The sequence below is a fragment of the Rhinatrema bivittatum genome, chromosome 11 (assembly GCF_901001135.1).
Source record: "Rhinatrema bivittatum chromosome 11, aRhiBiv1.1, whole genome shotgun sequence".
NCBI classification, from domain to species: domain Eukaryota; kingdom Metazoa; phylum Chordata; class Amphibia; order Gymnophiona; family Rhinatrematidae; genus Rhinatrema; species Rhinatrema bivittatum.
Genome location: NC_042625.1, coordinates 2,359,064 through 2,374,844, shown reverse-complemented (window position 1 = coordinate 2,374,844; position 15,781 = coordinate 2,359,064). Strand labels below are relative to the sequence as shown.

Below are 15,781 nucleotides of genomic sequence, written 5' to 3'. Positions count from 1 at the left end.
CCAGTGCATGCAAGGGCATCTGGCTATGCACTGAAGTATCTGGGACGCATTGGTTGTACACTTAAGTTTGGCGCAGTGGAAGTGCGCCTAGTTTTGCGATGCTTAGCTTTGGGATGCCTAAATTTTGTCCGCCTCAGTTTTGCAACGTGAATTCAGCTGGACACACACCTTCAGTCACTTGTTAAGTGTAGTGACGGACCAATGGCGTCTGTGACTAAGAAACCTAAGCGCCTTTCCCTCTCTGATGCCTGTCATATTCGGGTATCAGCCTGGAGTGTCCTCTAACCTTTGCTAGCGCTGCTTAGAGGCTTAGGGAGAATTATCTTCCTCTGATTTTACTAAGCCTGGTTCTTTCCAGCCGGAAGATGGCCTGGATAAAGACTTGTCAGGAGAGATTCCTGACCTTGGAGCTCCCTTAACTGGTTTATCAGCAGGGGATGGCGGCTTAGTGGGCGCAGCACAAGTGCCTTCTGGTTTTGGCCTGGATCCTTCTGCCTTTTCTTGGGTAGAAGTTTTTTAAGGATTTCAATCCTTTCTTCATGCACAGTCCTCAGCCCCATACAATCCTGTCAGGTCAGAATCACAGTCGGTGACCTCTCACTCGTCCGATACTGCTGTTAAGTACTGAAGTACACCTAGATAGGCAGCAAGTCCTCCTGATAGGAATCTGGATGGCACTGATGATGAGGCTGATCCTGACTCTCTGGAGGATAGGGAAATTCCTCCAGGTCTGGAACCGTATAGGACTGTGTTGCGATTCTTTCATAGAGATGAGCTACCGGCTCTGGTTTCTCAGACATTGAAGATGCTGGGAGTACCTGGGGCAGACTCCATGTCTGAGCCAAAGAAAAATCCCATTTTGGTTTCTTTGCGTAAACCCTCTTGTTTTTTCTTCTTTTATGGAGGCCATTTAAGAATTGATTGATCTTGAGTGGGATGCCCCGGAGGCAAATTTCAAAGGGGTGTCAAGCTTTGGAAGGCCTGTACCCCCTGGATCCAGTGGTGAGCGAGCGTCTGCGTTTTCTGAAAGTGGATGTACTTATCTGTGCCGACTCTAAGCAAACAACCTGTGGAGGGAGGAGCCACTTTGAAGGATGTGCACGATAGGAGGACTGAGGCAATCCGTAAGCAAGCATTTGAAACAGTGGCTCTCTCCTGTTACCTTCTCTCTCAGGCTCCATAACTGGCCTGGAATTCACTCTAGAGTGAATTCCAGGCCAGTTATGGAGCCAGCCGCTGCATTTTTAGCAGATGCAGGCTGTGATTTGGTCCGCACCTCAGCCAGAGGGGTGGGTTTGGTATTAGCAGCCAGGTGATGGCTGAGAAATTGGTTGGCTGCTGTGACCTCCAAGGCTAATCATGTGAAATTGCCATTTAAAGGCTTGCTCTTAATTGGGAGCGAGTTGGAGAAACCAGTAAATGGGGTGAATCTCTAGTTCCTCGGAGGATAAGAAGCATATGCCTCGCCCCTTTGGCATGAGGATTCATACCAGGGGTTCCAAGCATTTTTGACCCTATAGAGGAGCGACATTTCAGAAGACGACCTTTCGGGAAGTCTCAGTCCTTTCGTTCTAGACTGCCCAAGAGAGGCACAGGCTCGGGTAGTGGAACCTCTCGAGCCTCCCAATGAAGGTTTGCCGACCCACCCCCAGGAACATGAGATAGCGAGATGCTTCTCTCTTTTATCAGAGGTGGGTCGAAATCACATCGGATCAGTGGGTCTTGGAGGTGATATGAGAGGGATATTCACTGGAGTTTTGTAGTGTTCCTCGGGACATATTCATGGTGTCTCCCTGCCACTTTCCGCAGAAGAAGCAGGCAGTGGAGTGTATTTTGTCAAGGCTCCTCAGTCTGAAGGCTGTGGTTCCAGTGCACACATCTCAAGAAAATACTGGTCGATATTCCATTTATTTCGTTGTGTCCAAGAAGCAGGGCTCCTTTCATCTCATCCCGGATCTCAAAGAGGTCAACTGTCATTTGCGGGTGACTCATTTTTGAATGGAAACATTGCACTCAGTGATAATGACAGTACAGTTGGGGGAATTTCTGACTTCCCTGGATCTGTCCAAGGCGTACCTCCATATTCCCATCTGATTCCTGTTTTCTGCGTTTCGTAGTGTTGGGGTGTTGTCATCAATTTCAGGCACTGCCTTTTGGACTGGCCACAGTTCCCAGAATGTTTTCCAAGCTTATGGTGATGGTTGCGGCAGAGGTAAGAACATAAGAACATGCCAAGGGTCCATCAAGCCCAGCATCCTGTTTCCAACAGTGGCCAATCCAGGCTACAAGTACCTGGCAGGTACCCAAAAACTAAGTATATCCCATGCTATTGATGCTAGTAATAGCAGTGGCTATTTTCTAAGTCAACTTGATTAATAGCTGGTAATGGACTTCTCTTCCAAGAACTTATCCAAAAAATTTTTAAACCCAGCTATATTAACTGCACTAACCACATCCCCTGGCAACAAATTCCAGAGTTTAATTGTGCGTTGAGTGAAAAAAAACTTTCTCCGATTAGTTTTAAATGTGCTACATGCTAACTTCATGGAGTGCCACCTAAACCTATTATCCGAAAGAGTAAATAACTGATTCACATTTACCCGTTCTAGACCTCGCATGATTTTGTTTTTTTTTTTTTATATTTTTATTGCAGTTTTCATAGAACAATTGAAAAACTCAGCATAAAGAAATTGCCAAAACAATAACAGATCAAAAACGTATCGATACATATCGCAGTTTTACTTTCATCCCATTTATCTTCAAATCCCATCTGCCCCTCCCTATCCCTTCCTTTGTTTCCACTCCCCACCCCTTTCCTTTCCTTCCCTCCCCTCCCCCCCACGGATCATCAGGATTCACGATATTGACGCTCTCGAAAGGCATTGTCATTGTCCAGTTGTATAAGACATTGTAATGCAGTCTTGCATACTAGGAGACAGAGTGTTCCAGTAACTCCGCCAGATTGCGCGACACTTAATTAAAGCTCCCTTTGATTTGTGTTGCGCCGTCATATGATCAAATCTTAGAATCTTATATAATCTGTTCTTCCTCTCGCATGATTTTAAACACATCTATCATATTCCCCCCTCAGCCGTCTCTTCTCCAAGCTGAACAGTCCTAATTTTTCTAGTCTTTCCTCATAGGGGAGCTGTTCCATCCCCTTTATCATTTTGGTCGCCCTTCTCTGTACCTTCTCCATTGCAACTATATCTTTTTTGAAATGTGGCGATCAGAATTGTACACAGTATTCAAGATGCAGTCTCACCATGGAGCAATACAGAGGCATTATGACATTTTCTGTTTTATTCACCATTCCCTTCCTAATAATTCCTAACATTCTGTTTGCTTTTTTGACTGCCGCAGCATACTGAACCGACAATTTCAATATATTATCCATTGTGATGCCTAGATCTCTTTCTTGGGTGGTAGCTCCTAATATGGAACCTAACATTCTGTAACTATAACATGGTTTATTTTCCCTATATGCATCACCTTGCACTTACCCACATTAAATTTCATCTGCCATTTTAAAGTCTGACAAGGTCTGCCTGCAATTTATCACAATCCGCTTGTGATTTAACTACTCTGAATAATTTTGTATCATCTGCAAATTTGGTTACCTCACTCATCATATTCATTTGCAGATTATTTATAAATATATTGAAAAGCACGGGTCCCAGTACAGATCTCTGAGGCACTCCACTGCTCACTCCCCTCCACTGACAAAATTTTCCATTTAATCCTACTCTCTGTTTCCTGTCTTTTAGCCAGTTTGTAATCCACCGAAGGACATCGCCACCTATCCCATGACTTTTTAGTTTTCTTAGTAATCTCTCATGAGGGACTTTATCAAACACCTTCTGAAAATCCAAATACACTAAATTTACCGGTTCACCTTTATCTACATGTTTATTAACTCCTTCAAAAAAGTGAAGCAGATTTGTGAGGCAAGATTTGCCTTAGGCAAAGCCATGCTGAATTTGTTCCATTAAACCATGTCTTTCTATATGTTCTGTGATTTTGATATGTAGAACACTTTCTACTATTTTTCCTGGCACTGAAGTCAGGCTAACTGGTCTGTAGTTTCCTGGATCGCCCCTGGAGCCCTTTTTAAATATTGGGGTTACAATTGCCACCCTCCAGTCTTCAGGTACAATGGGTGATTTTAATGATAGGTTACAAATTTTTACTAACAGATCTGAAATTTCATTTTTGAGTTCCTTCAGAATCCTGGGGTGTATACCATCCGGTTCAGGTGATTTACTACTCTTCAGTTTGTCAATCAGGCCTACCACATCTTCTAAGTTCACTGTGATTTGGTTCAGTCCATCTGAATCATTACCCATGAAAACCTTCTCCGGAACGGGTATCTCCCTACCATCCTCTTCAGTAAACACCGAAGCAAAGAAATCGTTTAATCTTTCCATGATGGCCTTATCTTCTCTAAGTGCCCCTTTAACCCCTCGATCATCTAAAGGTCCAACTGACTCCCTCACAGGCTTTCTGCTTCGGATATATTTTAAAAAGATTTTACTGTGAATTTTTGCCTCTACGGCCAACTTCTTTTCAAATTCTCTCTTTGCCTGTCTTATCACTGCCTTACATTTAGTTTGTCAACCTTTATGCTTTATCCTATTTTCTTCTGTTGGATCCTTCTTCCAATTTTTGAATGAAAAACTTTTGGCTAAAATAGCCTCTTTCACTTCACCTTTTAACCATGCCGGTAATCGTTTTGCCTTCCTCCACCTCTCTTAATGTGTGGAATACATTTGGACTGTGCTTCTATGTTGGTATTTATTTTTAAAAATGTCCATGCCTCTTGCACATTTTTTTACCTTTGTAGCTGCTCCTTTCAGTTTTTTTCTATTTTTCTCATTTTATCAAAGTTTCCCTTTTGAAAGTTTAGCACTAGAGCTGTGGATTTGCTTACTGCCACTTCAAGTCATTCAAATTTGATCATATTATGATCCTATTGCCAAGTGGCTCCACCACCGTTACCTCTCTCACCAAATCCTGTGCTCCAATGAGAATTAGATCTAAAATTGCTTCCTCTCTCTTGGTTTCTGAACCAATTGCTCCATAAAATTTTCATTTATTCCATCTAGGAACTTTATCTCTCTAGCATGTCCCGATGATACATTTACCCAGTCAATATTGGGGTAATTGAAATCTCCCATTGTTACTGCACTACCAATTTGGTTAGCTTCCCTAATTTCTCTTAGCATTTCACTGTCTGTCTCACCATCTTGGCCAGGTGGTCAGTAGTATACTCCTTTCACTATATTTTCCCCAGCACACAAAGGTTTTCACCCATAAAGATTCAATTGTGCATTTAGTCTCGTGCAGGATCTTTATCCTGTTGGACTCTATGCCATCCTGGACATAAAGGATGGGATCCTGGTATACCCGTATTTGTACAATTGGCTGATTTGGGCCAAGTCTCTGGAAGAGAGCCACCTGGTGGACCCACAAGTTGATCTCCTTGTTGCAGGAGCTTAGTTGGGTGATGAACCTAGCCAAGAGCAGTCTTCAGCCATCTCAGTCGTTGGAGTATCTGGGTGTTCCTGTTCGACATGAAGCAGGGAAAGCTTTTCCTGCTGGAAGCTTGTATTCCTGCTGCAAGCTTGTATTCAGAAGTTGTTGGCACAGGTGCGTCTCGTAATGAACATTATACGCCCACAGTGTGATCTGGTCTACAGGTATTCGGTTTGATGACGGCAATCCTGGAAATGGTGCCGTGGGCGAAAGCGCATATGTGTCCTCTTCAGCACTCCCTGCTGTCTCATTGGAGCCCACAGTCTCAGGACTATTAAATTTGGTTCCAATTGCCAATGGAAGTCTGCTCTCACCTCCAATGGTGGTTGCAAACGGATCATCTGAGAAAGAAAGTATTCTTGAAATCGCCGGACTGATTACTACTCACGACATACGTGAGCCTCCAGGGTTGGGGAGCTCACTGTCAGGAACTAACAGCACAAGGGCACTGGAATGTGGAAGAGTCTCTCTGGAACATCAATAGGTTGGAAGCCTGGGCAGTCCGGTTGGCATACTTGCAGTTCAGTGGCAGGTTGCAGGGTAGAGCAGTCCAGGTAATGTTGGACAGTGCAACAACAATGGCTTACATCAATAGGCAGAGAGGAACCAAGAGCTAGGAAGTGTTGCAGGAGATAGACCAACTTATGAAATGGGCGGACGTGCATTTTCAGGAGATCTCGGCCTCGCACATTGCAGGAAAAGACAATGTAAGAGCAGACTTTCTCAGCAGAGAGAGTCTGGACCAAGAAGAATGGGTATTGTCAGATAAGGCGATTCAACCGATAGTGGATTGCTGGGGCCTTCCGTTTCTAGACCTGCTGGCAACTTCTCGCAATGTGAAGCTTCCTCTATTCTTCCATCGCAGGAGAGATCTGAAGTCCTTGGGTATTGATGCTTTCGTTCAGGACTGGCTGGAGGACAAGCTGCTGTATGCCTTTCCCCCATGGCCCATGTTGGGCAGAATAGTTTGGAGGGTCATGGGTCACAGAAGGATAGTGCTCTTGGTGGCACCAGATTGGCCCAGGAGACCATGGAATGTGGATCTGCGACAGCTCCTGGTAGACTCTCCCCTCCATTTTCCGGCGCTCAGGAATCTGTTGCGGCAGGGACCTGTTCTTCACAAAGACCCGACTCGGTTTTGTCTTACGGTATGGCCTTGCGAGGGCTAACTTGCTGAAGTGTGGATATTCTACTTCGGTGATTGCCATCTTACTATGAACAAGAAAGTTATCCACTACTATAGCCGATGTGTGGGTTTGATAAGTATTTGAGACTTGGTGTGAAGATCAAGGGGCGCTTCCTTGTTCAGTTAAGATCCTACTCATTTTGGAATTTTTGCAGAACGGATTGAATAAAGGGTTGGCCCTTAATTCATTGAAAGTACTGGTAGTGGCTCTTGCCTGTTTCAGGAGTCAGGTGATTGATGAATCCTTATTGGCTCATCCAGATGTGGCCCTTTTCTTAAGAGGAGTGAAAGGTCTTCGTCCTTGGAAGAAGGATCCATCTGAAGAAAATAGGATAAAACATAAGCATTGTCAAGGTAAGTGTAAAACATTGATAAGACAGGCGAAGAGAAAATTTGAAATGAAGTTGGCCAGAGAGGCAAAAACTCATAATAAATCTTTTAAAAATATATCCAAAGCAAGAAAACTGTGAGGGAGTCGATTGGACCATTAGATGACAGAGGGGTTAAAGGGGCTCTTAGGTAAGATAAGGCCATTGCAGAAAGACTAAATGAATTCTTTGCCTCCGTGTTTACTAATGAGGATGTTGGGGAGATACCAGTTCCAGAGATGGTTTTCAGGGGTGATGACTCAGACGAACTGAACGAAATCACTGTGAACCTGGAAGATGTAATAGGCCAGATTGACAAACTAAAGAGTAGCAAATCACCTGGACCGAATGGTATGCATCCTAGGGTTCTGAAGGAACTCAAAAATGAAATTTCTGATCTATTAGTTAAAATTTGTAACCTATCATTAAAATCATCCATTGTACCTGAAGACTGGAGGGTGGCCAATGTAACCCCAATATTTAAAAAAGGCTCCAGGGGTGATCCGGGTAACTTAGACCAGTGAGCCTGACTTCAGTGCCAGGAAAAATAGTGGAAACTATTTTCAAGATCAAAATCGTAGAGCATATAGAAAGACATGATTTAATGGGACACAGTCAATATGGATTTACCCAAGGGAAGTCTTGCCTAACAAATCTGCTTCATTTTTTTGAAGGGGTTAATAAACATGTGGATAAAGGTGAACTGGTAGATGTAGTGTATTTGGATTTTCAGAAGGCGTTTGACAAAGTCCCTCATGAGAGGCTTCTACGAAAACTAAAAAGTCATGGGATAGGAGGCGATGTCCTTTCGTGGATTACAAACTGGTTAAAAGACAGGAAACAGAGAGTAGGATTAAATGGTCAATTTTCTCAGTGGAAAAGGGTAAACAGTGGAGTGCCCCAGGGATCTGTACTTGGACCGGTGCTTTTCAATATATATATAAATGATCTGTAAAGGAATTCGACGAGTGAGGTTATCAAATTTGCGGATGATACAAAATTATTCAGAGTAGTTAAATCACAAGCATACTGTGATACATTACAGGAGGACCTTGCAAGACTGGAAGATTGGGCATCCAAATGGCAGATGAAATTTAATGTGGACAAGTGCAAGGTGTTGCATATAGGGAAAATAACCCTTGCTGTAGTTACAAGATGTTAGGTTCCATATTAGGAGCTACCACCCAGGAAAAAGATCTAGGCATCATAGTGGATAATACTTTAAAATCGTCGGCTCAGTGGAGTCTTAATCTGGTTTTGGATTTCTCAGCGGGTCCTATGTTTCGACAGATGCATAGCCTTTCCTTGTGGTTACTGACCATGAAAACGGTGTTTCTGGTGGCGATATATTCTGCACGTCGAATTTACGAGCTGAGGGCCTTGTCTTGCCAGGAACCATTCCTTTGGGTGACTCCAGGGGCAATACAGCTGGGTACTGTTCCTTCTTTATTGCCAAAAGTGGTCTCTGATTTTCACTTGAATTAGTCTATTTCCCTGCCTTCTCCTTGATAGGGAAAGTGATGCAGAGGAATATAGCCTGTTGCGGCCCTTGAACGTCAAGAGATATATCATGAGGTAACTGGAGGTTTCTAACCCTTCCTACCATAGCTCGCTGAATTAAGGAGGTAGTCATGGCTGCATATGTGGATGCTGAAAAGCTATTGCCTACTCAGGTTAGGACTCATTCCACTAGGGCTCAGGCAGTTGTCTCCCATCAACATTTACCGAGCTGCAGCGTGGTCCAGGTGTTATTGTTTGGATATGCAGGCCCAGGAGGACGCAGCCTTTGCCCATGCTGTTTAGCAGGACCGCGGGCAGCCTTCCGCCTTATTCGGGAGTAGCTTGAGTACATCCCACTGGTTCTGAATTTTATCTGTCTGGGTGCTAGGAAATGAGAAATTACTACTTACCTGATCATGTCCTTTTCTTTAAATTAGACAGATGAATTCAGCTTCCCAACCTTGGCTGCCGAATAATTGTGCTATGGTCCTCCTGCGTGGTTTGTATTTCAGGGTTATTTGTAAGTGTTAATCAAGTCCCTAGACTAGCATTAATACATTCTTTGTCTGAGTTCAGTGTTTCCTGTTATTAATCAAGTTTTTGCTAGTCTGTCCACAGTTGGCTTTTGAAGAGAATACTGGCAGGCTGATGTCACTGCAGGGATATAGATATACTGTGACGTCAGTTTGCTCATCTCCATCTGCTGGTAGAGGTGCATAACCCATTGGTCCTGAATTCATCTGTCTGGTTTAAGGAAAAGGAAATTATCAGGTAAGTAGTAATTTCTCATTTGCACTCTTTTGTTGACTGACTTTATTCTTATGGAATTATTCGCAGATCAGTAGAGAGCGACAGAATGTAACTCTGTTATTAGTTGGGTGAAAGAAAGGCAGAAGGATACTGCTTATGACAGAGCATGGTGCTATGGATCAACCTTCATTGACTGATGAAAGTCACAATGCTGGAGCTCTGCGTGGCCACTGCTGAGGGGAAGCTTGAGAGTATTGAAATCCTTCTTGGTCCTGACTAGGCACTGCATAGCTCACAATTCTGGAGATGGGAAATCTTTAACCCACAGAAATGCAGATGTTTTGAAGTGGGGGAGCAGAGAGATCCCTGGATTGTTTTGCTTACTAATGTGATGTGGATTATGAGATGTGCATGTTGAAATTTGAACAGTTTTTAATTGGATGCTATGTTTTGGCTTACAGAAATCTAACAGTGGAAACTACTGTTTTCCAGTTCCCTCCTGGGTGGCCTTCGGTTCATGACCTTCCACCTTCTCTTCACCCTCCTCCTCCTTCAGGATGGACAGTTCCTTCCAGCTTGCAATGGGGCTGAGGGACAGACTCGAGAGATAGAGTGGAGATGAGTCTGAAATAATAAAATTGCTTTGCTCTTTACTGCTGAGAGACTCTAGAATCCAGTATATGATTTGGGGTTTTAGCAAATGGACTATAATTCATCTCTGTTGTGGCATTCAAGCCCACAATATCTTTCACAAATATTTCTACCCACCCATCTCCACCTGTTGGTACAGTAGCACCTGCAATTTAGATCTGTTGGAGCTGAGAAATTAGAATCCTCCTCTCTGCCATAAAGCAGCTTGAGCGCTCCAAACATGACCAAGGAAGTGCCAAAGACTCTAAAACACGCGAGAATATTCTCCTGTTTAGGTCACTGGTAACTGTACAAACTAGTGATCTTTGAACAGGACTGTGTTACCGGTCATTTTGATGTTGGGATACACTATTGGAAGTCGATGTTTTGGTCTCTGCTCATAGGACTTTCAGTAGCAATTTGCAGATTAAGTTCTTGCTGTGTTTAGCATGAATGCCTTCCACGGATGTCTTTATATTGGGAAAGAGAATGAGGGTAGGGTGAAAGGCTGAATGGTACAAGTCCTCTTTCTTGTCCTTATTTCGAATGCATAGCAAAAACGACTGTGTATTTGAGGAAGAGAATAAGTGTGACATGATCTTATATGCACTTCTTTGGAGGGTCTTCCTTATTTACTTGATCCTGTCTTAAATCGGGGCATCAAGTGAATAAGGAAGACCCTCATTAAAATTACATGCAGACATCATACTGCTATATATGAAGCAGGAATATAACACCCAGCACTGTGCAGTGCACACATAATTTGGTGCACACATTTCTTTATGCACAGACAGGAGAAATAAAATATATTGGAACAGAAAAGCTTTTATGAGCCAGAGTGTTATGTTTTATGTTACTGTTTTATGGATTTATGTATTATGTATGATTTTATGTAAACCTCTTAGGAAGTATGATAAGCGGTCTATACATTTTCAAATAAACGTGAGATCTAGGAATACAATCAAATCAAGAGTGAGAAAAACTGCTGTTTTAAAGACTTTTAGTGGTTCTGCTGCCTTGGCCAATTAACTGGGATTGTGAACTATACATTTGACTGTAAATCCTAGAAAATTAGGAGAAGGGGAATTATTGTTAATTATTAGTATTTATTTTTCCCACCTTATTTTCCACTTTTTCTATGTTGTTCAAAGTAGAGTACAAAAAATTATATTCATAAAAACATACATTAAAATCATTAAAAACAAAACATCAACACACTATATTAAACAAGAGCTGCAAATCAATCACTTCTGTTACACTTTAGAATAAGTCTGCTGAAACAGTACTGCCTTAACCTTTTTTCTAAATTTCAGAAGATCCCCCTTCATTCTGCAACTCAAATGATAACATATTTCATAGCAATGGTGCTGCTATGGAATAGACTTTTTCTCTGGTTTCATTCAGTCAAAATACAGTAGGGGAAGGATCTTGAAGAAGTTTCTGAGAGTCAGATCTCAGAGACAATGCTGGCTCATATCAATGTATTCTATCCAACAAACTAAAGTCACCTCAACACACTGATTTATGTGTCAAAATAAGCTCTTTAAATAATATTTTCTGATGAATTGGAAGCCAATGCAACTTCTTCATATAATGAGAGATACTTGAACCCCAGCGCATGCCATATATAATATGCACTGCTGCATTCTGGACAAGTTGTACCACTTTCAACAAGTAATGCATATGTTAAGTGTAAAAATCCCGTTTGAAGATATTGCTGACCAAATTCCTTCTGCATTGTAGTATTTTTATTCAAAAAGAGCCCTAAAATTCCTTTCACAATCAAACAATGCATTTGAAAAGCATAATACCTTTCCAACAGCTAGTGCAGTATTAAGGAAGCTAACAGAAAGAAGTGAAGCATCTTCAGGTTAACAGATGGCTGGCTTCTCTCAATAGGAAACAACATTTTGACAGTAACTTTCATAGTGGCATGCAAGTGCACATGTGGGCATTTGTCAACCCGTATCCAGGGATGCATCCATTTTATAACATACATATGTATATGTGCGCATGTTATAAAATAGTCTAACCAGTGCACGTGTGCGTGCAATTTTAAGTGGATGCATGCCTATGTGTGCAAATGCTGTTTCTACTGTGTAAGTGGGGGATTTTAAAAGATGTACGCCGACGCCATTACCAGTTTTCCCAGTTCGCCTATGTTAGGGAAAGCACCTCCAAACCCCCCTAGTTTAATAGCCTCCCCTGTCAGACTTGACCCTTAAAACACTGCTGATCTGTGTAGATTCTTTTGTTTTAGAAGTTACATGTCAGCAATAGAAGAAGTAAAGATACGCGGCAGAGGACCTGGCGCATGGCAGTGCATGTAAGTATTTATGCACAAATTTCAAGTTTACATCCAGGAATGCCCAGACCATGCCCACTCCTTTTTTTTTAACTTTTCATTTGTGCAAGTATGCGAGCATCCAGGTGGATTTAAAATTGCTCGGTGCGCACTGACCCAGCATATTCATTCATCCCCTAATTTCAGCGTGTATCAGGCTGTTAAAATTCACCTTTTAGTTTTTATCTGTTTTACTTTGTTTTATTAGTTTAATGAACTTGTTATCCCTGATTATTTTATGAATGTAATCATGGAAACCACTTAGAAATTTAGATTTGCAGTATACACATTTTTTAAAATAAATATCACAGTATAAGGCAGAAAACCTCCAAAGACATATCCAGTGTGGCTTCTAATAGCCCTGGCAACCATAAGCAAAGCTTCCAGTGAATTGTGTTGCGATCCCTCCCACGGCTGGAGCCACAGGAGGTCTCTTACCTCCGCGCCGGAGGCCACTCGCATCCCCGGACTTTCCTTGCGGCAGGAGCAGCCCGACCCCTGACGCCATCTTGTATCGCAGCCCGGAGGCCGCATCCCCGGACTTTCCTTGCGGCAGGAGCAGCCCGACCCCGACGCCATCTTGTATCGCAGCCCGGAGGCCGCATCCCCGGACGCCGCTGACCAGGCCATCTTGTTCTGCGGCCCGGAGGCCGCATCCCCGGACTTCCCCACGGCAGGACGCCGCTGACCAGGCCATCTTGTATCGCAGCCCGGAGGCCGCATCCCCGGACGCCGCTGACCAGGCCATCTTGTTCTGCGGCCCGGAGGCCGCATCCCCGGACGCCGCTGACCAGGCCATCTTGTATCGCAGCCCGGAGGCCGCATCCCCGGACGCCGCTGACCAGGCCATCTTGTTCTGCAGCCCGGAGGCCGCATCCCAGGACTTGCCTGCAGCAAAGGAAACCGCCTCCATTCTTTCCTTCGGCGGCAGGGGAGCCCCCTCCCGGCATTGGGGCCTGCCCTGAGGCCCAACTTTCTCCTCTCCAGCTCGGCGTCGCAGCGGCAGCATGGCCGCTATCCAGGGTCCTGCCCCTTCCTAGGGGGCGGGCCCGCGGCTTCTTCGGAGATTTAAAGGGCCAACGCAGGTGTGGACCTCCTGAACTCCTCCCAGGGAGTTGCCTTCTTCAGTCATTCAGTCCTTGCTTCAGTAAGGGGCTAAGTCCTCCCAAGGACTCCTCGTCTCCAGCTCCTACCCTGGCATTTCTGCTCTTTATCCATGGATCTTCTTGTATCTTCTTGGTCTCTGTTCTGATGTTCCGTGATGTTCCTGATGTTCCGTGACGTTCCTGAAGTTTCGTCATGTTCCAAGTTCCGTGTGATCCCCAGCCTTATGTAGCTGGTCCTAATGCTCCAGGTCCTGTAGGACCTGTGCCTCCGGAGATTCCTTGCTTTTAATCCGAGCTTCCAAATTCCAAGTTTTATCTTCGTCTTTCCAGTCCCGACTCCGGAGGATCCGAGGGGTTTCTACAATCCTGCGCTATGAGACTTCCTGAGCCTCCCGCTCCCCTCGTGGTCCGCGACCAGCCGCCCGGCTGTGTAGGGCGCGTAGGGGACAGTGCAGTCCGCAACCAGCCCCTCGTGCTGTGAAGGGCGCCTGAGGGTTTGGCTCATCCCTCTCTGTTTCCTGTCTTCGTCTCAAACTACGTCTGAGTCTTCATTCCAAGCTCCAGTGCCTTCGGCCTTCTCCCACTGTGACCTCTGTCCAACCTGCCGCCTCTGCTGCACCCTGTGGCAGGTCCAAAAGGGCTTGGAGTAGTCAGAGGACCACTCAGAGAACACCATTGCGTTGATGGTCTCATGGGCGTGCAGGTCGGTGGAGGATTCGAGGCTCCTGACTCCCAGACTTGGACTGTTCACACCGTAAGGGCACACACTCTCCTCGTCCCACGCTGGAGAGCTCCGTCCCTTCGCCAGCGCAACAAGTTGTGCTTTATTGTTGTACCATTGTAGTCTATTTGCCACCATTTCTCACTAAAGAATGCTAATGGTTGAACTGGAGTATCTAATAATAAGTATGCTGCAGAATCCCAGAAAGCTGTAACCATATTTTATGCCATTCTAATCTCTTCAATCTTTTCTTTTCCCACAATTTTTTTTTTTTTGTGGCCCTGTAGTTTCCTGCTCTTTCCAGCTCAATCAGAGAGCTGCTTTTAAGGCTACAGCACTATACACTTTCATTCACAACTACTTAGGGATTTTGTCCCCCATTACCCACTCACTTTGCCCTGGCCATCACAGTGAGGGTTCTTGGCCAAAGGCCATAGGCCATGATTTCCTCTGTAACCTGATAAGCATGGAGTCTGGCCAATAGGTGCCACTCTGCTGTGGTGGATGGCTGGAATGTTCCTTCCCCTTCATTCACTGGCTATGAAACAGTTCCTTTAAGAACATAAGAAAATGCCATACTGGGTCAGACCAAGGGTCCATCAAGCCCAGCATCCTGTTTCCAACAGTGGCCAATCCAGGCCATAAGAACCTGGCAAGTACCCAAAAACTAAGTCACTTTGCAACATCTTCACTCTTGGTTGGCCCGAGATGCAGAAGCTAGGGTCAGGAATGCAACACAGATCTTCCTAAAGGGCATTGTACAGTTCTGCTGCTCGGTCATGGATTCTTTTTTTCTTTTATTGATGATGATACTTTTTTTTTTTTTTTTTTTAAATGATGTTGCATGTATGCTTTTTAATAGTATGTTACATTCGTCGGCTGCACGGTCAAATGTGTCAGACATCGACTAAACAACATTTTATAATCTGCATTCATACCTGCAGCACGTCCCTGTTTCTGGCTGCAGACAGATGCACATCTAATAAAAGGTAGAATTCTCTTCACTTCACTGCCTGGAACTTTTCATTCTATTACTTTAACTGTGAGTGACGTGTGTGGTTCTGGTTTGGCAGCTGTTTTGTCCTCAGTACTCTATACTTCCAGCATCCCTTGCTGTGTTCCTGTGTCAGGCATTTGTTTGAACATACTCATTGAAATATTAATATTTGGGATGTTGAAAAATTATAGCTATCTAAAAATAAGAAGACATCCAGTTGCAAACTTACCCCTAGATGCATCAAGTCGCGGTAAATAAAAAAAGGCTTATGGTGTATTAGCCTCTTGCAATAAATATATGGGTGTGGTTAGGGAAATTTCCAAAATACCACATTTCGCAATATGTTTTTGCGTCGCGTGGCAGTTTACGTTTGGTGCGCTATTTGGTCGTGTCTCGCAATACGTTGTTGTGTTGCTTGCCAGTTTACATGTCGTGTGATATTTTTGTTTATATAGCCAACTTCCTGCCGCTGCCTCTTTGAGGGGTGTCAGGAGTTGGAGAGAGATGAGAGTTGGAGAGAACTGGTTGGAGTTTTGGAGGAGAGTTCTATTGATTTACCTGAGTGAGTTATCCTGTTTGTCATCTGTTTACCTTAAACTTTGTCTATTATGTTTACATCTGTGGAAAAAAGAGTTTGTTTTTGT

At 44.0% G+C, this 15,781-nt stretch overlaps 1 protein-coding gene across 11 annotated transcripts in view; it reads left to right on the top strand.

Annotated features, from left to right (window-relative positions):
• ZMAT5 (zinc finger matrin-type 5) overlaps positions 1-15,781 on the top strand; it is a 76,360-nt gene that overhangs the window by 43,102 nt on the left and 17,477 nt on the right. For 8 of the 11 annotated variants that reach the window (XM_029619131.1, XM_029619128.1, XM_029619127.1 and 5 more), the window contains one exon: positions 12,230-12,295. The exons of 2 other annotated variants lie outside the window; for them this stretch is intronic. In XM_029619131.1, the coding sequence (XP_029474991.1) occupies positions 12,230-12,295 (66 nt within the window). Of the gene's footprint in view, positions 1-9,800; positions 10,936-12,229; positions 12,296-15,781 lie in introns of those variants that run through there. One more of the 11 variants, XM_029619132.1, reaches the window with a different exon arrangement.